Source organism: Microcebus murinus, chromosome 18, assembly GCF_040939455.1.
Source record: "Microcebus murinus isolate Inina chromosome 18, M.murinus_Inina_mat1.0, whole genome shotgun sequence".
Classification (NCBI taxonomy): domain Eukaryota; kingdom Metazoa; phylum Chordata; class Mammalia; order Primates; family Cheirogaleidae; genus Microcebus; species Microcebus murinus.
This window is the reverse complement of record NC_134121.1, coordinates 10,986,983-11,010,008: the sequence shown is the minus strand read 5'-3', so window position 1 is coordinate 11,010,008 and position 23,026 is coordinate 10,986,983. Positions and strand designations below refer to the sequence as shown.

The 23,026-nt window shown below is 36.1% G+C and overlaps 1 protein-coding gene across 2 annotated transcripts in view; it reads right to left on the bottom strand.

The window, feature by feature from the left end:
• Positions 1-466: 466 nt before the first annotated feature.
• MAP2K4 (mitogen-activated protein kinase kinase 4) overlaps positions 467-23,026 on the bottom strand; it is a 132,221-nt gene continuing 109,661 nt past the window's right edge. For both annotated transcript variants that reach the window (XM_012777517.3, XM_012777524.3), the window contains 4 exons: positions 15,741-15,818; positions 12,468-12,616; positions 4,303-4,348; positions 467-3,064 (listed from right to left, as the gene is read on the bottom strand). In XM_012777517.3, the coding sequence (XP_012632971.2) occupies positions 2,951-3,064; positions 4,303-4,348; positions 12,468-12,616; positions 15,741-15,818 (387 nt within the window). In that variant the 3' untranslated portion in view covers positions 467-2,950. The remainder of the gene's footprint in view (positions 3,065-4,302; positions 4,349-12,467; positions 12,617-15,740; positions 15,819-23,026) is intronic.

Genomic DNA, 23,026 nt, shown 5'->3' with positions numbered 1-23,026 from the left:
AGAGCATGGCTGGCAGCCACGCGCAGGGCTGAAGTAAACTGGGTTCTTACAAATTGTACTCTCCACCAACATCCAGGTCGCAAAGTTCTTCTTCCTACAGTTTCCAGGCTCCCACAGCTTTTTGTTCACCTCTATTTGTCCTCTCATCCATAAACCTCCCAGGTCTGACCCCTTCCTTTAGATTAAAAAAGGTGGGCCAGGTCAGGGTAACCAATAAACTCAAAGAGACTCTACATTACACCTGCTCAGATAGCAAAGCTGTGCTTCATGGATACATCTGTGGTTTCAAGAATGATAAGCCAAGAGACACAGCAGCCACAAGAAGGGAGGAGAAGAAAGAAGCCATAAACACTTCTGGAAGGAGATCATTTCCCCCTAATATGAAATGCACAGATAATTTAATATAATTTACTTGATTTTCCCCTCTGAGGGTCTGACTTCAGAAAATCAAATTACAAAGTCATCATCACATCCTAGATTTATTACAACTGACCTGCAGGCAAAAGGATAGAACTATTACATAAACACTTCGATTCCATGTATATATCTTAAATAGAGGAAGAATTCAAACAAGAATACAGAATAAAATATTCCAAAGCTCCAAGAAGCAGTAATGTTACTGAGCTCCATTTTTACAGACAAATAAGGCAATATCCCTGCACATTAGCTTTTTGATAATTTTTATACATTTTTCTATGGTACAAGAGAAAAATAACCAGAGCTCACAATGTACAGTTCTTACACTATTTTCACAGTTTGTGAACACTATACACCCTTTTGTTTTAATAAAGATACATTGTAATAAACTCCTTGCCCTTAAGTTTATAGTTTATAATAATCTATGATTAATACACTAAAATTGCCTTTTATGTGGTCATCCACACAATAGAATGGTCAGATTAGCTCCTGGACAGTCAGAATTGCTTTTATCTCCATTTGCATAATGGCAAGTGACCCTATGCTGAGCTAGACAGGAAGTTGACAGCAGAGAAACAGATTCCTCTTGAGTCCCTGGGAGCAATGGAGGATGATGGCTTGGTGTGATCGAAGGAAGACAAATAACAAAGCCTCCTTTCAGAACACTGGGAAGTCTAAGGGTTTAGGATGCCATAGGGGAGAAAATAGGGAAATTAGGCAAGTGGACCAAAATCATATCTGAATTCTGCAGTTTACAGGGATGTAACTTTAAACAGCACCATTCTCCCTTTATTGTTTTATATTTATGACTGTCACTCTGAGAAGAGATACAGCAATATCTGCCACAATTTGGTTCTATAATGGCATCATCTGTATCTCAGACCATGGCTGTTTTATACTCCAGTGTGCTTGAACCACTCACAGTGCTGCTTAACTGTCATACAAAGCCTAAAGTTCAATGTCAGGGAGGCTGGAGCAAAACCTAATGAGAGCCTGGCTCATGGGTAAGTGAAGAAGCACAGCCAAAGACAACAGACTTAAATGGCCTCTTATAACTCTTCCGGGGTTTTGTTTTGCTTTTTTAAAAAATTTCTTGGCAGAACTCCAATTTCAAGAAATGAAGGTGAACTACTACAGATTCTAGCAAGTGATGGCCTTATCTAAAAGACTGCCATTTCGGATCCTCATCTGATCAAATGTGTCTCTAGAAAGATGCCTCTTTATCACCTACCACATCGACTGGGCCCCACTTTTCTCAGCCTTTTAAGCATTAGAGCATATGAGAGATCTGTGGCTAAAAATCCTTGGTAAGGAACATCCCTGGTAATTAGAATGGTTTTCAATATAGAAAAAAAGGCAAAATATCGGATTAAGCAAAAGTCACATAGCGACAATAGACCATAGGGGGAGGGGAAAGGGAAGAGATTCAGAAACTGAAGTCCTAGGCCAGTGATGGCAAGAAGCAAACAACTGAGATTTGGTCTTCTGCTGCCTACAAGAAATCTTTATCTAATCAATCAAGGCACATTGCTACTAGCTACTTCTCCCTGTTAGTGAGTTTGATGGCTAAAATATCAGGCTTGGGGCCAAGGGGAAATATATAGCTGCTACAAGTTTTTCCAGATAAGATACTAGAATTGGAAACATCTGTAAACTTTGCCCTCTGTACTTTTCTTCTTCTTTCAGTCCTGGTGGTTTGTGGCAGGTGGAATATCAAGTTGGCAGCACACTGAATTCTGAGAATGAAAAATTCTTAGGATCAGCACCTTCTTTGACAAGTGGCAGACTCCTGAGTCTTCCCAATGAAGAGTAGAAGGACTGGTAAAGGAGAAAAGAACACATTCTGTCCTGTCTCAATATTTTAATGTTCACCTCTTTGAATGCAACATGGTTTTTGGTAAAGATAAACTCATTCTAATTTAACATGATATTTCAAACAGGAATTTGGCTGAGCACATCGATCCCCAAACATCGACTGTGACTGTAAAGCAACAGAATATCAAATCAGTAAATCTATTGCACTTGGTGAAGAAAGTAAATTCCTCCTTTGTCTCCCAGCTCCAGAAGGCAATGTGTCTCGTTGGCTGTGCAAGCTCTTCTCTCTCACTCAAGCCCGAGTCTCTATGTTCAAACATAGTACATCCATCACCGTGTCCTTCCAGGATTTGGAAGTCTAACAGAACACCATTCCAGTAGCTGTGTCTCCAGGTTTTGAGTCTAGAAATGAATTTAAGATGTGATCTAATCACAGTCAACAACTTGATCGTACTGACTTCCACGTTTCATGAATATGTTCATCACGAAAGAGCAAGATGAGGTCTCTCTGACCAGCACTAACACTGTGTGATCAATCAGGTATTACAGGGATGCACGTTCTAGGTGACAGGAGTATACAGACATGATGGAAACGAACACCAATCTTATTGCACATGGTGTCTGGGCGAGCAATAAAAACACTGTGATACAGGATGAAAATTCTTTACGTCTTGCTTCCTCTCAGCCCTTTTTTCTAGAGTCTGATGTAGCAGCGGTATCAATCGACATACATGGGAGAGCTGGGAGTAGCTGGCATTTGATCCAGGATTTTACAAACATAGCATGCGACCTCAACGGTACGTTCTTCATACATCAAAATAAAGGTATGTTTCTGCAAGAAAGTTGGAGAAAGAAAAAGAAAAACATCAAAAGTTTGTCTCAGAGCACAAACTGATCTTTTCCCCAAATCTATACAGCATAGAACAGGCTCTCAACCACATATGGCTGTGAAGTATTGTAGCACCACAAGTTCAGAGAGGCAAGTACAGCCTTTATTTCATGCAAATACATTAGTGGTGTGTCTAAATATGACACACGGTATTATGATTTGTAGGTGCCACCTTGGCAGTGAAGTCTGGAAACTTATCTGTGTATCAGGGAGTATTTGTTGAGGAAGAGAGCAGAGTTGTTCCTCAGCACAAAACATAGCTGGAGCCTCTACCACACCATCTGAGAGCCAAGAAGAACTACATGAATACCAATCATTATTCTTCTTGGGACACAAGCATAAATTCCAATCCTCCGTTTCCCCACAGGCAGCGGAAGGATCTAACAAAAAGGCTTTCAGTTTCAATCCTTCTGATCTCTACTCCAAAGAGGCCTAATAGAAACTTGCTTCTGCCCTGTCTTCTCCAGGGCCTGTGGCCCAGTACCTGCTTCACTAGCCCACCTTCTATATTTCATCTCTATCAATACTTTTCTTTCACAGTTTCTCTAAGTATGTTGGCTGGATATCTTTACAGTCATGGCTGGAGCTGACCATAAGTTTGACCTAATATCCTTGAAGACCTTGTAGCTAAATGTGACAAACAAATGGATCTTTCTTTAAATATTCCCATATTACTAGATAACAGCACTTTCTTCACTACCCAGACCTATGCCACATCCAATAGACTGTTTAACATATCCAACTTCCATGAGATGAATGACAACTTTCAAAGAAATGCTAATTGGCCATATGATGTAAATCTGCATGCAAGCTTTTAATAAAAGCAGAATAAGAGCAAACTTTTCATTCACTTTTTCTTGTGCATACATCACACAGACATAGACTACGCAATGGAAAATGGTTCCATAAAATGAAAGCTGGAATTCTTTGGGGGTAATTTTTATAACATGTTAAGACCAAAATTATTCCATGAGATTTTACCTAGTAAATTAGTAGGAAAATTGTAACTACAAATTTTCGCTTTCCAAATACCTTTGTTTAAAAACATTAAAAGCAAAACATTAAATAAGGTCGACCTATTTGTTCATCACAGAGAGGCCCACTGCTTGGTTAGTGACCAAGCATGCAAAGAGGAGTCAGGGGTGATGATATATCTAAAATTCCCAAAGGCCCAAACTCACCAGAAGTTCTTTATACTTTGGCCTTTTGGATTCATCCTTTGTAAGGCTAAAATAACAAAAAATATCATCAGTAAAATGGAAACATATTTACTCAAGCACTTTTCACAAATGAAATACTACAAAGAATCAAATAGCTTTTTCTTGATCTAAAGTAAACAAAGCAAACAATCTCCTAAAACGCAGAAAAGCACACACACAAAATTAAGACAATCTATAATATGAGGATTTATTCTTAGAATATTCAATGTATGATCATTAGTGAAAGACTAGAAAAAAGTTAATTGTTGAGAATGGACTAAATTATGACATAGCTGCCCAGTAGAATACTACATAGTCAAAAATGAATATGTAAAATTGTATTTGTACACATTATTCTAAATATATATGCATAAATAAATATACATTTATACAGAGACCACCCAAGAGAAACTAGTAATCCAGTAATCCGAGGAAGTAAACTACTAATATATATGAATTTTATCAATTTGTCCTGAAGTATCAAAAACTTTTGTACTCTGCATCCCAATGCTGTGGTCTTTAATCTAAAAGTTTAAAACAATACTTCACTAAAGACTGTAAAAACCTCTGCTCTGCTGATATTTTCCCCTTGAATTTTACCTTGCCTGATTAAAGATCCCCAAAATATTTTCATTGTTTGTATTTACCTCATCTATCTTGGCCCATGTTGTAATAACCATTCCACTCCCCTCAGTGAAATCCATTTTATTATCCAAAGTTAATTAACATTGGCAATATAGTTCACCTCTTTCTCAACACACTGCTGTTTTCCATATCCCACCACCTTCTATAGTGGATGCTGCAATATGCTATGTAGATTCCCTCTTCTAAGAAGGACTGGCCTGGCGCAGTGGCTCACGCCTGTAATCCTACCACTCTGGGAGGCCAACTCGGGAAGACAGCTTGAGCTCAGGAGTTTGAGACCAGCCTAAGCAACAGCAAGACCCCGTCTCTACTAAAAACAGAAAAACTAGCCAGGAGGGGTGGTGCGCATCTGTAGTACCAGCTACTCAGGAGGCTGAGGCAGGAGGATCACTTGAGCCCAGGAGTCTGAGGCTGTTGTGAACTATGATGACGCCAGGGCACTCTGCTCAGAGCAAAGGAGCAAGACTTTGTCTCCAAAAAAAAAAAAAAAGAACTATGGATTTATTCCTCTGCCGTGGGGCATGCTGCAAGCAGATAATTCTCCACTGTCAGCCGCTATGGAATTACTACAGCTGAAAAGAGCCACCTTAGCCTTCCTGGGAAGGCTTATCTCCAATGACTTGATCCACTGAAGGCTACAGAAATCCAAGTCCCTCATTTCAAGTCAGGTCAACCCTAATGTGCCATTCCAGTTTCACAGATTCCCATGGAATCACCTGAGGCCTTCACTGAGACTGCACTGCAGCTCAACTTCTCCTTCTGCCCAGTCCCCCTACCTTCCTTTACTACTTGTGATCCCAAAATCACTACCTCATCAACTCCCTGCACACTCATCTCTATATCAAAAGCTTGATTTCCAGGGACCCAACATATAACACCCTTCTTTTGGGTTAACTTTTCTTCTTGGCCAAGTGACCCTGGAACAACATGGGTTTGAACTGTGCAGGCCCACATACATGCAGATTCTCTTCTGCCTCTGGCACCCTTGAGACAGTAAAACCAACCCCTACTCTTCCTCTTCCTGCTCAATGTAAAGATGATGAGGATGACGACCTTTCTGATAATCCACTTCCACCTAATGAACAGATAGTATGTTTTTTCTTCCTTATGATTTTCGTAATCACATTTTCTCTAGTTTACTTTATTGTAAGAATACAATGTACCTACAAAATACGTGTTGACTGACTGTTCATGGAATCCAGTGATAGCCAACCTTTTTGGCACCAGGGACTGTCTTTCACAGAAGGCCATTTTACCATGAGAGGTGAAGGGAAGCAGAGCTCTGCAGCCTGGTCCGCAGCCCAGGGGGTTGGGGACCACAGATGTAATCACTAAGGTTTCTGGTCAACAGTAGGCTATTTGTAGTTAAGTTTTGGGGAGTCCAAAGTTATACAAGGATTTTTGACTGGACCGGAGGTCAGCATTGTTCAAGGGCCAACTGTATATCCTATCAATAATCTATGAATACTTAACTCTTAAAGTCTTTCCATTCCTGAAAGTGCCTATATGTTCTCCTTATTGTTGAATGATATTTGAGTACCTGAGTATAAAACTTTAAGACTAGGCTGACAATCATTTTTTCCTCATCACTCTGGAGCTTTGACTCCATTTTTTCCTGCAACTACTGTTGTTAATAACATGTTTGTTGTTAGTCTAATTATCAATCCTTAACAGTCTGTTTTCTCTTCCTGCTTTTACTTTATCACTGCTGTGCAATTTCACTTGAGTGCATTTAGGTATAGATTTACCTTTATTTATACTACATGATACACAGACTTTACTGTCAATCTGAAAACCTATTCTAGATCAATTTTCAAATGTGTTCCCCATTATCTCCTTAAATATTGCTTCTTCACTTTCAGAGTTGTCTTCTGTATTATCACGACATATATCTTAGAACCTCTCGCTCTGTATTCTGTTCTCCCTGATAAGTGCTTTCCATGTATTTTAATCTATGTCATGCTGGGAAAATTACTCAGCTCCAATTTACATTTACCTAATTCTATATTCAACTGTTTCCAGTCTAGAGTATATCAAATATGCTGTGTCTTTTAAATTAACAGCTATGTTTTTTCATTTCCAAGATGTATAAACTTTTTATTGCCAACTTGTTTCATCTATGTTATTTCTTCCTCAGTTTTAACAGAACTTATACTTTTATCTCTTTGAATATCCTAAATATATTTTATTTTATAGTGAATTTCACACTACTTCATAAACTTAAATTCATGTTCTACTTTATTGAATGCTTGTCTTAGCAGTAGACTTCATGTATTGGAATATATTTTGGAATTCTGATTTGCAGACTCTTTTTGAAAAAATGTGCTTCCCCTCCATAAAAATGAATATCCATTCATCTGTTTAACAAATATTTGAGTGCCTACTAAGTACTATGAACTGAACCAGGAGCCAGAGATATATCACACAGAGCAATTTCACAGTTGGCTCTTCTTTACAGAGCCACCAGTATAGAATAAGGTCCTATAATAGGCCTTTCAAGTTCCAGTCCTCTGTTGATATTATGACTATTACAGACCCAGTCCACTAGCTGTAAAAACAGTATCTATAGTTGCCATTCTGTAGTCTCACAGCTTGTTTAAAGCTGTGGTCCAGGGAGTAACTGACATCAGTATTTTTTCACTTCCCAGATCCTAAGACTTCTAAGCAATGAGACTGATTCCCATTCATCCCCTGTCCAAAAAGAGCAGTTATAAAACTATGATCCTACAGGAAGTTATGTCCCAGCTGCCACTGTCTGCTTCCAGATCTAGAATACGGTGAGCTCATGGCTTCAGACCTACACAGTATTTTTGTTGCATTTTTCACTCACACAGATGTTTACTTTCTTTGTAAAACTGCCATGCCTGTTGGTTTTGTGTTTTTCTATCTCATCTATTGGAGCAAAAAATTATGCTATTTGGGTAGAAATCATAAACTAGTTAGTAACATTGACTATCTTCCATTTCTGAATTACTACTGACATTAGTAATCTGTTATCAATAATTATATTAACAACTAGTGAGACTATCCAATAATGTAACCATTAGTCAAATTTATTCCAATTAAATATTTAGTTAGTCATACTACCTACATTTCAAATACTAGTAGTCTACTGCACTACACAGAGCAGTTATAGAACATTTCCATCATCTCAAAAAGTTCTATTGGGAGAGTATCAGATCTACCTTACAGTTCTTAATCTCTCTTCAGTTATACCTAATCTGTTTAATCGCGCTACTAAATATTTTAATTTATGCTTTTTATTTCTGGAAGTTCTGTTTCGTTCTTTGTAAATTTCTGTTCCCTGATTATAATATATCCAAGATGCTTAATTTTTCTTTTAATTTACAATAAATTATTTTTTTGTTTCCGATCATTCTATTAATATTTGAAGTCTTTGCAGATCTATTCCTACTATCAATTGCTTCTACTAATTCTCATTAGTTAACTATTTGAAGTTAACACTTCCCGAATTCAAATTATTCCTTCCTTACAATTTTTTCAGTAGCAATTTCACAAGAAAATATTTGTTCGATTTTTTTGGACTGGTATAATTCTCTGAACCACTAGGTGTTTTCATTTATTAGTGATTTTTCTTTATTTCTTCATCCCTAAAAGAGCATCAATATTTATCAAATTGGAAGTTGATCTCAGTTATAGATCTAGGTGACTGTGAGAAATAGGTTGAAAGCCATCACTATAGCATCAGCACTATGCCATGGGATTTATTTTATGGGTTTGCTACAACAGCTTGCACAGTGTTCTCACCCTCTAACCAACCCAAGTGCCCTCATTAGAAGTTATCTGAGCAAAGCTTAAGCTTTTCCTTACAGGCTTCTTGCCAAGTATAAGGTAGGAGTGAATAAATACTGCCATAGAATGCCAGCTGTGTGCAGGATCTTACATGTAAAAGCCTTTCCTTAAAACATTTTTAGGATCCAGATTTACTTCCTAATTGTCTGTCTACTAGTTGCCTTTTCTTCTGAGTTCTGCTATCCTAAACTAGGCAGTTGTTTGTTGGTCTTATACCCTCCTAGTGACTTTTCTCCCCCTCTGATGAATTCTAGATTAGTCCCTGAACTCAGTCTCATCTATAGTTTCACAAAGATTCCTCAAGGATAGCACTTTTTATTCTTCTGTAAGACAAATTTTTTTCCTTTTAAAAAAATTCCATTCATTATTTTAACAGGAAGTTAAAATGGGGAAAAATCTTAAATGTGGGCTGAGATCTTCATTTTGAACCACAAATCTTTACCCTTTTTCTTCCTTAAGCAAACTTTTACTTGTAGCAGACATACAGAAAAGAACATAATTTCTAAGTGCAGAACTAATATAAAAATAACAATATTCTGAGTTCTATTACTTTATAATAATTCTGTCTGCTTTTAATTTTCATATAAATAGAACCATGTATACTGTTTTATGTCTTCTTTCACACAATATCATTTGAGAGACTTATTCTCACTGTTAGTATAGCAATAGTTTGATTTTTTCTGATGCTATATATACCACTGCATAAATAATGCTACAATTTATTACCTGTTCTACTGTTAATAGATTTTCTAATTGTAGATTATGAAAGTACTTTTCTGAACATTCTTATATATATCTTTCAGTTGGGTATATAAATGGGGCTTGAATTGCTGGATCACAGTTTATTCATCAGCTATATTAGCTTAGTTGTATTGAGTACTGCCAGTTTTCCAAAGGGACCGTACCAATCTGTACTCCAAGTTACGTATGAGATTTTCAGTTGCTTTACATCCTCACCAACAATCACTACTGTAAGTCTTTTAGCAGTCATTCTAGTAATTATAATGGTATTTCACTGTAGTTTTGATTTGCATTTTTGTTGTGACTAATAATGCTGAATGAGCTCCGCTTAATACTACATTTATATTCACTGACCTTTTGAGTATCATCTTTTAAAGTGCTTTTCAAGTATTTTGTCATTTTTGGATGTCATTTTCATACTTACAAGTATTTTTAAAGTATTTTTTTACATATTCTGTATTAAAGTCCTTTGTCAAATATCTATACAGGAAATATCTTCTCCCATTGTGTGGCCTGGCATTTCACTCAGTGCTATTTTTTAACCAATGAAGTTCTTAATTTTAATGACATTCAATTTTATCAATCTTTTCTCTTCAGTTTCTTTTCCGTGTGCCATTTAAGAAATCTTTATCTATCCAAAGATAATGAAAATATTCTCCCATGTTATCCTCTATGTGCTTTTAATTTAAAAAACTGAAGAAATTCAGTTTGGCAGAAATGGTTCAAGAGAAAAGTGAGAAACGTGGTTAGAGCAATGAACTAAGTCAAGAATCACAATGGGTTTTGAAAGCCATGTTAATTTAGACTATTTTAACACATTAACTGCCATGTGAGTTGTATTTTAACTCATGCGAGTTTTGAGCCTGGGGCCTGATGAAGCATACGTAGCTCATGTCTCTTTACCTTGGGAGCTGTGTGAACTATTTTTCAAATTGTATATAACTCACACACAGAAAATAATAAAAATAACGAATTTTTCATTAAATTAGAAAGGATCACTTTATTTTCAAAGTTTTTATTCTATTTTCATAATAAAACACTGTGGCCCCATGGAAAACAAAATTTTTTCTAGTGTGGCAGTCAATGTGTTAAGGGCAAAAGGAAGCATCCGGAACAGTGTTTCTCAATCTTTTTATCATTATTTCCCCTCCCCACCATGAATTTAAATACAATATATGTAACTGCATATGTGTGTATATTCTGTAGCCCTTTGTAGGGCTATAAACCATTGCAGGATAGAAGAATTTTTGTTTCTCCAAAATCAATTTTCGCCTTCTTACGAATCACCCTGTTAAGAATGCATTCTCTACACAGTTTTAAACAAAGAAGTAACATGGTTAGATATGCATCATAAAAAATACAACTCTAATAAAAAAGAGAATGATTCAGAACAAGGAAATACTGGATTACAAGGAAACCAATTAGAAATCCAAATGATTCAGATGAGAGATGACAATGTCTAAGACAAGGGTAGTAGCAGGGAGAATGGACAAATGGGGAAAGCTAATAGGAGCATATCATAAAAATAAATATCCTTCAATTGTAGACCTCAATGATTTGGAATGAGATGGAACTATGAACCTACTCAGGCTAAACAATACGACATTGATGTCCATAACCATTATCTATCATGGCACCAAGGGAAACAAATAAAAAATATACAAGTACTATACACACATGAAACAAAACCAATAAAGAGATCAAGGAATTAAAAAGAAAGCAACCCTGCTGGAAGGTTCACAGGTGATCATTTTAGATATTATGCTCTATGATTACATAGATTCTTTTAAGCAAATATTTCACAAAAATGTAATATATAAAATGATCACATTTATGTAATTATAAAAGGTATATACATTGTATGAAAATTAATAAAAAGTAGATTGCTTTTAAGAAGAAGCAGCCAATTTGAGTCATCCTTATGGCCTTCTTCTACCTAGAAAATCTTGAGGTATTTCTCTCCCCTCTGAAAAACCAACACAAAAGTAGAATTTGGTTAGAGAAGATAAAAGAGACTTGAAAATTAGAATCAAACAAATGTTTTCTAATTGTTCAAAAAGAGGACAATGTTAGAACCTGAAATGTAAGTCTTGTAAGACCTAGAAAGAGTACAGAGAAACAGCATTCCCAGCGAGAAAAAAATATAAGAAAAAAAGGCATTTTTTCAAGAATGAATAAGAAGATATACTAAATGTTCTGGCTTGTTACTTATAAACATATATTTAAGTCATGTTGGATAAACAGAATAATTATTGAAAATATTCAAATGATAACCAAAAAATTTTTATTTTAAGTAAAGAGTGAAACAATACAAACCATGACTATATTATTGCCATATTTGGATATATTTATTTTTGGGTACTACACACACATACCAAAGGAAAAAAATCTGTTAAAAAGGTGGACAAATAACACGAACAAGTGTGGAGTTCTTACCTTCTTTGGATTAAGGTTTCAGAGAGTCAACACATACAGTTCTACCAACTGAATTTTGGGTGTGACCCTAATTGTGTTCTATGTTATGTCAGAGCAGAGATCCACTCCTGAAAGTCTGATCTGGCAAGGTCTTGACTTAGTAAAAGCTTCCAGGTGATTCTGGTGCAATTTCATTGTGAGAACCACATCAGAATAAGATGATCAGTCTCACCTAGAGGTTTAACCTGGTATTTCTTGTACCAGGTACTCGAAGTCTGGAGGCAGCAGCTTCTCCACCACCCATGGCTGTTTTTCACCAATACCTGAATAGTAGAATAAGAGGGTGATGCCTCTCCAGGCTAGCTGGAAACTTCCATACAGCCACAGTGATCTAGAGTCCCAGCTTGGAAGGCAGGGTGATATGACAAAGAGGCCCCATCCCGTGTGTAAAGTACCAAGGTTACTTGCTCAGATTAAGTAAACCTCACTATTCTCACCACATGTGTTTGAGCATTCATAACTCAAGTACTTACCACAAGTTGACAAAGTTGATGAAACTTGGGGAGAATTCCCTTTCCTCAGAATTACTCAGCTGTGGAGGATCTCCTTTCACGACTTGTGTTAGTTGATCAAATACACTATTCCACTTTGGATAAGGAAATCGGCCTGTGGCCAACTCATACTAAAGAGAACAAAGAGAAAAAAGCAAAATACACTAGGTATTATTTACCACTCCCCACTAGAATGGCCATGATAAAAATCTAAACTGTAAGTAAAACTCTTATAAAAGCCTTGAATAGAACCCAGATTAGGCTGAGGTGGAACCTTCAGAATCATGAAAGCTAAATCGAGGTTATATTTAGAAATCAAGACAATATAAAGAATTCTGTATGAACCAAATTCAAGGACTTAGACTAAGGGAAACACAAACTTAAGCCTAAACTGTGTCCCAATGCATGTTCCAGGGGATCCTGTGCTTCTGACTCTTCTGTATAAGAGACTCTGGAAGGCTGACTTTAGAACTTCTTTAGTAGAGTATGCAAGTTTGTCATCTGAATGGAAAGCCAGGGTCAAATTCCTTTGTAAGGTAAAAGAAGATTTAACAAGAAAAGCCCAACCTGAGCTTGAAGGAAACACTGTGCAAATCCTGTTCTACAGCTATTCTGTAGTTACTACAACTTCAATCATAATCAGATTTTACTATTACTGAAGAAATCAAGTCAGGGTCAAACCCTTCATCCTGAGCCCCTTGACAGTACTTCTAAACCATACTGAAATAGAGCTGAATGTATACATTAATATATATACCAATCTCTCAAGGGTCAAAAATGCTTGCTAATGACCAGCGAATTGTACTCTCACCTTTCTCCCACTCTGTTCTGAAAACAATGAAAACCTAGAAAGTGTGCTTTTTCCAAGAAACATATCTGTATCTAAACCATGGCATAAAGAATTCCATTTTATATGCACTGACAGGTGACTGATATATGAAGATGAGGCTCCAAACTTATTTCAGACGAAGATGGCATTCAGGAAGAGAAAGAGCACTATCTCAGAAGACTGATTCAGAATGTGCTCCCCAAAAGATGCCTCTGTCAGCTCACTGCTCTCTCTAATCATACATGTGGTATGCACAAAAGCAAGCAAGCATGCATGCGCACACATACACAGAAATTCATTCCTCTGGCTGGGGTTTCTTTTTGTTAAAATTATGAATGCTTTGAAAGAAATAAACCTTGTTGGTTATTCACAGCATGAGGAATAACTTCATTAGATTCATTCCTGAGAATAGGTTTTAAAAATAGTTAAGAGAAGGAAAAAGTTGGCCACACATGGTAAAGTGAAGGACTTAGGACCTTGGAAACTAATTTCATAATTTTTATAAGATTATCCCTATTAAAAATAAATTATGAAACAATTTTAAGTACTAAATACCTTCCTTTTGAACAACATTTAGCTAAATTTACTTAAAGAAACTTGCTAAAAAAATTTCTATGTTTAAAACCTTTCACAAAACAAAATTTTGTTTTCGTAAGGAAGTATACACTTGCTTTAGAAACTTATTAATAATTTCTTTGGTCACAGATGAGTATTTCTAAATCATAAATATCTCTTATATGCAAACAGTTGCCTCAGCTGGAAGCTTTAGGTCTTGCTGAAATCCTTGCAACCAATCACCAGACCTAAAAGATGCCTAAGATCCATTTTCTCTTCTGACTAAAGAAGAAAGAATCCTTTCTTTAGCTGGTTGGCTTCACAATGAGAAAACACTCCAGGAGGTATCTCTTATATTTGGTGACAAGGAAAATAGGTGGAGTCTTCTGCAGGTGAGCTATTACCTTCAACTCTCTATACAGAGAATCCATTAGGCCTGTTGATGTGACACATCAAGAAAAACTAATAAGGGCATGATATTCTGCTAACAGGAAAAGGATCCTCAAACCATATATATAATGCCAATGAACAAATGGAGATTGTTTAGTAAGCTACAAAAAAGCTCACTGCTCTGAATCTGTGTATCTCTGGGCTGCAGGGTCTTGGTTAGCATAAAAGGAAAATGGAAGGAAAAGGTTTGGGCCGCTTATATAACAGGACAGCCCCATCTAGGGGTAGAAAATTCACATTCATGTAGAAAAAGTTACCCAAATCAGAAAAATCTCAGGAAGCCCTGGCAGAACAGCAAGCACAAGAAAATAAACCTAAAATTTCAAAATAAAATAAGCAAATAAAGATACTACTATAGACTGAATGTTTGTTTCCCCCCCCCAAACCCAATATGTTAAAACCTAATCCCAAATGTGATGGCATTTGGAGGTGGGGCCTTTGGGAAGATTAGGTCATGAGGGGAGAGCCCTCAGGAATGGGATTAGTGTCCTTACAAAAAAGAACCCAGCCAGCTTCCTTGCCTCTTGTCCCACATGAGGCTATAACAAGAAGACAGCCATCTACGAACCAAGAAGTGAATCCTCACTAGACCCTGAATCCATTGGCACCTTGTTCTTACACTCCCCAACCTCCAGAACTGTGAGAAATAAATTCTTCTTGGTAAGCTACGAAGTTTGTAGTACTTCGTTCGAGCAATCTGAACTAAGATAGTTTATTTTTAAATGAAACCAAAATTTCAATACATTCCATAGGTAAGAAAGAAGAGTTCATTTAATTGTGCTTGCTTGTTGGAAACTAAGTAGCTTTCTTAGTTAGTATTCTTTCTCAGTGTTGTTCTATGGTAAACTTTCATTTAGAACCATCACGTAGTTCTTATCTCTCAACAACTAAAGTACTTTCAGCTCATTCACTTTCAACTTTTCTATTCAGTGAAGAGATTCCAAGTAGAAACTATTTTCCATATATATAAGTATGTATACTTAATATACACACTATAAGCAGTACTACTAGACATACTGCACCTTGCTTGAGACGGGAGGAGCTTATGTGCCTTCATCGTTGAATTGACTGCAGGTGAGCTACTCTCCCGTTTCCATTCTTAGTGCAGTTGCTAAGTCCTATTATCTGTGGCCAAGAGATCCAGCTACAACACTGAAGAGCCCTAGGTACTTCACAAAACCTTGAGGGAAATAATCAACTATGATTTGACTTTTAAGGTAAATATATACTTTTTCTTTCAATAATTAAAAACCATAGTCCCCATAATTAGCACCATGGCGGAAAAAAAAATTAAGTGAACAAAATCTCAAACTACAAAAGAAGCAGTCTTATGAGGGATGAAGGTATAATTAAATTTTCTTTCATTTCTAAATTCCTTATTATTATGCTATTATGACAAAGTTGAATCAACATAAACGTACCAATGTAATCCCCAAACTCCAGACATCAGAGCGGACATCATATCCTTGTCGAGATGCACTTGGGTCTATTCTTTCAGGCTAGAACACAAAAAGAAGTGACAGTTATTAACCATGCTTACCCTCAAGGAACAGGCACATGGAAGCAACGGCTGGGAGGCTGCCAAAAAGCCAGCATATTCCTAGAGGAATCCATGTCTAGGGTCAAATTGGGCGTAACAGGAAGCCATCACTATATTAAAAAACAAACAACAACAAAACTCAATGACAACTTCCACAAAGGAAACACAAAGCAATTCTTCTCATTTCCCCCCCTAAGGACTCACAAGCATTTACAAAGCTGAAACTGAGAACAGAGAGAGGAAGAGAAAGTGACAACATTGGAAAAATGGAAAAAAATAAAGAATTACAAGGTCAGATTAGCAGCAATTAGTGGTAAGCAGAAAAGACTAGGTCTTCTGACTTTACCAGTCTTTATTTCAGTGGATAAAGTTATACCACAAAAATGAGACGAAAAAAGCAAAATATGAACTAAATTTATCATAATTATCTACCCATTCTTCACAATAAAGATAAATTTATCACAATATATCTGTCTATTAGTCTTTTGTAGCCAAAATATGAGTAAATCAAATCCAGCAGTATGTTAATTAATTAAAGCACTGCCAATACAGTAATATATTATCCTATCAGCAAGTCATTTTCAGTAATTTCTGTGAAGGGAGTTTCTTTACATTTCCTTGAAATTAGGGGCCATCATTTACAGGGTGTGTCAGGGATGGAGAAGAAAAGAGACAGAGGGTATCGGTGGCACAGAGCTGACAGTGGATCCTTTGCTATAACTGCTGTTGAAGGAAATAGCCAGAGAAAAATAACAGCTGACTATATTACACTGTCTGTCAGCAACAACTAGTTTGGAGAACTATGTATTTTATTTTGAACATGCGTACTGTGCTGCATAAATATTCATTGGAAGCTATTTACATTGCTTTTAGTTGCAAATATATTTACTTGCCAGATAAGATACACATTATATAAAATGTCCCAGATATTTAACCAAGAGAGAAAATATTCCATCCAACATCACCAAACTCACATGGAACATTCACTAAAACTGACCACATTCTAGGCATAGAACATATCTTATTTTATTTTATTATTTATTTAATTTTTTAATTATTATTATTATTTTGGGGGAGGAGACAGAGTTTCACTCTGTTGCCCAGGCTAGAGTGCTGTGGCGTCAGCCTAACTCACAGCAACCTCAAACCTCCTGGGCTCAAGCAATTCTTTTGTCTCAGCCTCCCAAGTATCTGGGACTAATTTCCCTCTATTTTTGGTAGCAATGGGATCTCACTCTTGCTCAGGCTGGTCTTAGACTCCTGACCTCAAGTGATCCTCCCACCTTGGCCTCCCAGAGTACTAGGATTACAGGTGTGAGCCACCACGTCCAGCCAAAATACCTTATTTTAAAAGAATAGAGGCCAAGTGCTCATGCCTATAATCCTAGAACTCTGGGAGACTGAGGCAGGAGGATTGCTCAAGGTCAGGAGTTTGAAACCAGCCTTAGCAAGAGAGAGACCCTGTCTCTACTAAAAATAGAAACAAATTAACTGGCCAACTAAAAATGTATAGAAAAAAATTAGCCAAGCATGGTGGCGCATGCCTGTAGTCCCAGCTACCCAGGAGGCTGAGGCAGAAGGATCACTCGAGCCCAGGAGTTTGAGGTTGCTGTGAGCTAGGCTGACGCCACGGCACTCACTCTAGCCTGGGCAACAAAGCGAGACTCTGTCTCAAAAAAAAAAAAAAAAAAAGAAATCAGTAACAGAAAGATAACTAAAAAATCCTCAAATATTTGGAGATTAAACAACACACCACATAATAACACATGGATCATAGAAGTATGAAAAACCAGTAAAAAATAATTTGAACTAAATGAAAATGAAATTACAATTTAAAATTTGTGGGATGCAGGGAACAGTGCTTGGAGGGAAATTTAGAGCATCAAATGCACACTCCTTAAAAGAGAAGACATGTGAAATCAATAATCTAACTTTACAGCTTAAGGAATTAGAAAACAGAACAAACTAAACCCAAAGCAAGCAAAAAGAAGATAGTAGTAAAAAAGCAGAGTGGAAATAAAGTGAAACAGGAATAGAAAAACAAAAGTAAAAGTTAACAAAAGCAAAAAGATTCCTTGGAAAGATCAACATAATTGATATACCTTTAGCTAGACTGAGCAAGAGAAAAGAAAATTCAGATCACAAAAATTCTAATGATTACTAAATCAGAAAGAGGGATATTACTACTGATCTTACAGATACAGATGAAATGGACACATTCTTTGAAAATGAAAACTCACCAAAAATAATTATTGAAACCTGAATAACCTTAGAACTATGTTATTTAATGAATTTATGAAAAACCTTCCCGAGTACTCAAATTCCTGACCTCAAGTGATACTCTGGCCTCAGCCCCCCAGAGTGCTAGGATTCCAATAAAGGGCTGATAACTAGAATCTATACAGAACTCAGGAAAATCAGCATGAAAAAATCAAACAAGCCCATTAAAAAGTGGGCAAGAGACATAAACAGAAACTTTTCAAAAGAAGAAAGACCAATGGCCAAGACACATATGAAAAATGCTCAACATCTCTAATCATCAGGGAAATACAAATCAAAACCACAATACGATATCACTTAACTTCAGGGAGAATGGCCTTTATCCAAAAACGTCCCAAAACAACAAATGTTGGTATGGATACAGAGATAGGAACACTCATACACTGCTGGAGGGACTGCAAACTGGTACAACCTCTATGGAAAGTAGTATGAAGATACCTCAAAGAACTAAAAGTAGAACTACCATTTGATTTAGTAACACCACTACTGGGTATTTACCCAAAGGAAAAAAAGCCATTCTATAAAAAAGACATCTGTACTTGAATGTTTATAGCAGCACAATTCACAATTGCAAAGATGTGGAAACAACCCAAATGCCCATCAATACATGAGTGGATTAATAAAATGTGGTGTATATATAACATGGGGTACTATTCAGCCATAAAAATGGTGAACTAATACCTCCAGTATTAACCTGGAAGGAACTGGAGACCATTCTTATATGTTAAGTATCACAAGAATGGAAAAACAAACACCACATGTACTCACCATTAAATTGGTACTAATCAATCAAAACGTATGTGCACATATAGAAGTAACATTCATCGGATGTTGGGCAGGTGGAAGGGGAAGGACGGAATGAGTAAACTCACATCTAACTGTGTGTGGTGCGTGCTGTCTGGGGGATGTGCATACTTGTAGCTCTGACTCAAGCAATGCAAAGGCAATATATGTAACCAAAGCGTTTGTATCCCCCCAATATTCTGAAATAAAAAAAAAAAAAACCTTCCCACAAATAAAATTCTAGGCCCAGTTGGGTTCACTGGTTAACTCTCCCTAACATGCAAGGAAAAAAATAACACAAGTCTAACACAGTATTTTTCCAAAAGCCAAAGAAAGAGGCTAGGCTCCTCAATTCATTTTATGGGGCCAGCATAATCATTTATGAAAACTTGACAAAGATATTATAAGATAATTAATATCCCTCATACACAAAGACACAAAAATCACGAACAAAATGAGGAAATCTAATCCAGCAATACATGAAGAGGTAACATAGAATACCTGAATGGAGTTTATCTCAGTAATACAATGGTAGCTTAAACTTGAAAATCAATGTAATATGCCATGTTTACAGAATAAGAGTAAAATTATATGATCATCTCAATAGATATAGAACTGGTATTTGACAAAATTCAAAATCCATTAATAACAATAGCAATAATAATAAAAACTCTTAGCACATTAAGGAAACATCTCCATTTCATAAAGGACATCTAAAATAACCTCAAGCTAACATCATACTTATTGGTAAAATATAGAACACTTGCTTTCTAAATAATATTGAAAACAAGGCAAAGATGTCCACTCTCATGACTTCTATTCAGCATTGTATCTGATGTCCTAGTCAGCAGAAAAAGCCAAGGAAAAAAAAGTACCACCTTTATTCACAGACACTTGAATTTCTACAACTACCTACATAGAAAATTCTACTAAAATAAATAGTGAAACTGAGATAGTAAGGTCTCAGGAAACAATGTCAACATATGCAAATCAGTTGTATTTCTATATAGTAGAAAAATATTGAAAAATATTTTTGCCATTCACAATAGTATCAAAAACGTGAATTTCTTAGAAATGAATTTAAAAGGTGCTCAAAAGCTACACACTGAAAACTGTTAATATAAAACACTGTTGAGGAATAGCAAGAAGACCTAAATGTATGGAGAAACATACCAGATAGAGTGTACTGAAAAATTCAGTATTGTCACAATATCTACATGTGAATGGAAAAACTGTAGTCTACTAATACCATGCAAAAATTTTTACCAATATTAATATATACAATAGCATAAATGTATCTTCAAAACATTATGCTGAAAGAAAGAAGGCAGACATGAATACATTCATACTGTAAGATATTTATATTAAACTCTAGGAAAAGCAAAACTGATAATAACAGAAAACAGGATTAATTCTTGGAGGGAGAGTAGGGGACAGAATATCCAGGAATAAGCACAAGGCATTTTTTCAGGGTGACAGGAAATGTCTTGACTGATTCTGATTACATTTGTCAACACCCCAAGTGTACGCTTAAAATGGGTGCCTATCATTTGTGGTTATGGTGGTAATGTTGTTCTGAAACTGTTGTACGTTTATGTCACTAAGATTTGGAATTTCTGGCATGTGTGTGTTAGGAAAACTTGTCCAATTCCTGGAAATAAGGCAATAAATAACAATAAAGATTCCATTTCCTTTCAACATCATAGTGTAGCATTATCTAACAAGCCTACCCAAGGACTATTTAAGTGTACTTTTTTTTCACTTGATTATTTAGTATTCATTAAGGTCCATTAACATGTTAACTTGTAGACGTCTGTCTGGTAGAGATGCAAATGATTTACATCCAATAACCTAAAAACTTGTTTTATTGACCTGGTGATAATTAGCAGTTTTATCCAATGGCTAGATATTTAACCTAGCCATCTCATTCAAACATCCTGTCTTCAGTGACCACAAATACTAAATTATCCAAATGCTCTTTGAGCCAGTTTTGTCATCCTGACTATCCAGTTTTCTCATTAACGACTTAGATGTATTTTTGACAGTCATTATTTGTATATGCAATATTTTTAACATTTTGAAAATTTTCTTTGAGAAGCATAGATTTAAGAATGATGAAATTAAAGACCCTATATTTTAAACCCAAATCAGAAGTATATGCTTGAAAAACAAAAAGGTTTCTAAAAGTTTAACAGGGAAATACTAACTTAAATAGTAAGGTATGAAACATTAACAAAAACAAAAGGAAACTATTTCATATAAAAATATATACACTTTACAATAAATACACAACTCAAGTTAGTTTGTATTGAAATATATAAAATAAAAACTATAGAATAAGGAAAAATTGACAATCACAAAATTAACAAATTTTGAATAAATCCTCAATATTTTTAGATTAATAAGGCAAAAAAATGTTGAACATAACTAATAATACAGATGTTTTCTGGTATTTCATTTTTTAATTGATCATTCATCATGCCACAAAGAAAATCTCAGTATGTTCCAAAAGGCAAAACCGTACAGGCTAAAATGCTCTGAAAGGGAAATAAGCCAAAAGGATAACAAAAAATCAATTTGTATTAGTTATGTTGTATAACCAATTACCCAAAACTCTATAGGGTAAAACAACAAGCATTCATTACCTCATGGTTTCTGTGAGTCAGGATTCACACAGCATTTTAGCTGGATGGTTCTGACTCAGGGTCTCTCCTAAGACTGCAAATCAAAATGTGAGCCAAGGCTTTACTGGAGTTGGAGGATTTGTCACCACGTTCATTCACAAGGTAATTAGCAGGAAATCTCATTTCCTCACCTCATGAGTCTCTTCATAAAGCTGCTTGATTGAGTGTCTTCAAAATGTGGTAGCTAGCTCCCCCAAAGTAAGCAATCCAAGAAGCAAGAAGCCACAATGCCTTTTTATGACCTACTCTCAAAGAGACAGTCTTTTTTCCCATGTGCTATTGATTAGAAGCAAATCACTAAGTTCAGTCCACACTCATGTACTTAGTCTTTACCTTTCAAAGGGAAGTATATCAAAGAAATTGTGTACCAACTTTTAAAATACCAAACACTTGGATATTAAAAAACACTCCAGTAAACAGCTCTTACACTTGACATTTAAAACTAATAAAAAAGTGTGTATACACACACACACACATACACACAGGCACACAAACATATGCATGTGCACACATATCCACACCCACATGTTGATGCTAAGGAAAAAGTAAAACTTCATAAAAGAATCATTTTTCCATCTCCAAAGACTCCTGGCCAAAATGAATTCTAACCTCAAAGAACATAAAACTATGCTATCCCAACTGTCCTGAAGTTTGGAAAATTTTTTGAGCTCCCAAAGGCCAAACGTGTTTTTCTTCACTATGTGATCAGTAACTTTTTACTGGACAAAATAAAGATGGAAATTTTCCCAATTTTTAAAGCTAGTGTAATCCATATAAAACCTTTACAAAGTGGCCGGGCGCTGTGGCTCACGCCTGTAATCCTAGCTCTTGGGAGGCCGAGGCGGGCGGATTGCTCAAGGTCAGGAGTTCAAAACCAGCCTGAGCAAGAGCGAGACCCCGTCTCTACTATAAATAGAAAGAAATTAATTGGCCAACTGATATATATATATAAAAAAAATTAGCCGGGCATGGTGGCGCATGCCTGTAGTCCCAGCTACCCGGGAGGCTGAGGCAGAAGGATCACTTGAGCCCAGGAGTTTGAGGTTGCTGTGAGCTAGGCTAACGCCACGGCACTCACTCTAGCCTGGGCAACAAAGCCAGACTCTGTCTCAAAAAAAAAAAAAAAAAAAAAAAAAACCTTTACAAAGTGAACTATAACCAATGTCACTTAAACTTGTGTATATGTTAATAAATGAGAGATGCTGATATTACAAACATAAAAATATATTAAACATATAAATCATGAGCCACGTAGGTATTATTTCTGGAATGCCAGAATGCGTCAACTACAGGAAACATGTTATTATGATTCATAATAACTATACAGACAGAAATAACTCATCATGTACTCACTGATGCCAGAAAGGCATCTAATAAAATTCAATAGTGATTCCTGATATATTTTCATTCTCTATCTTAT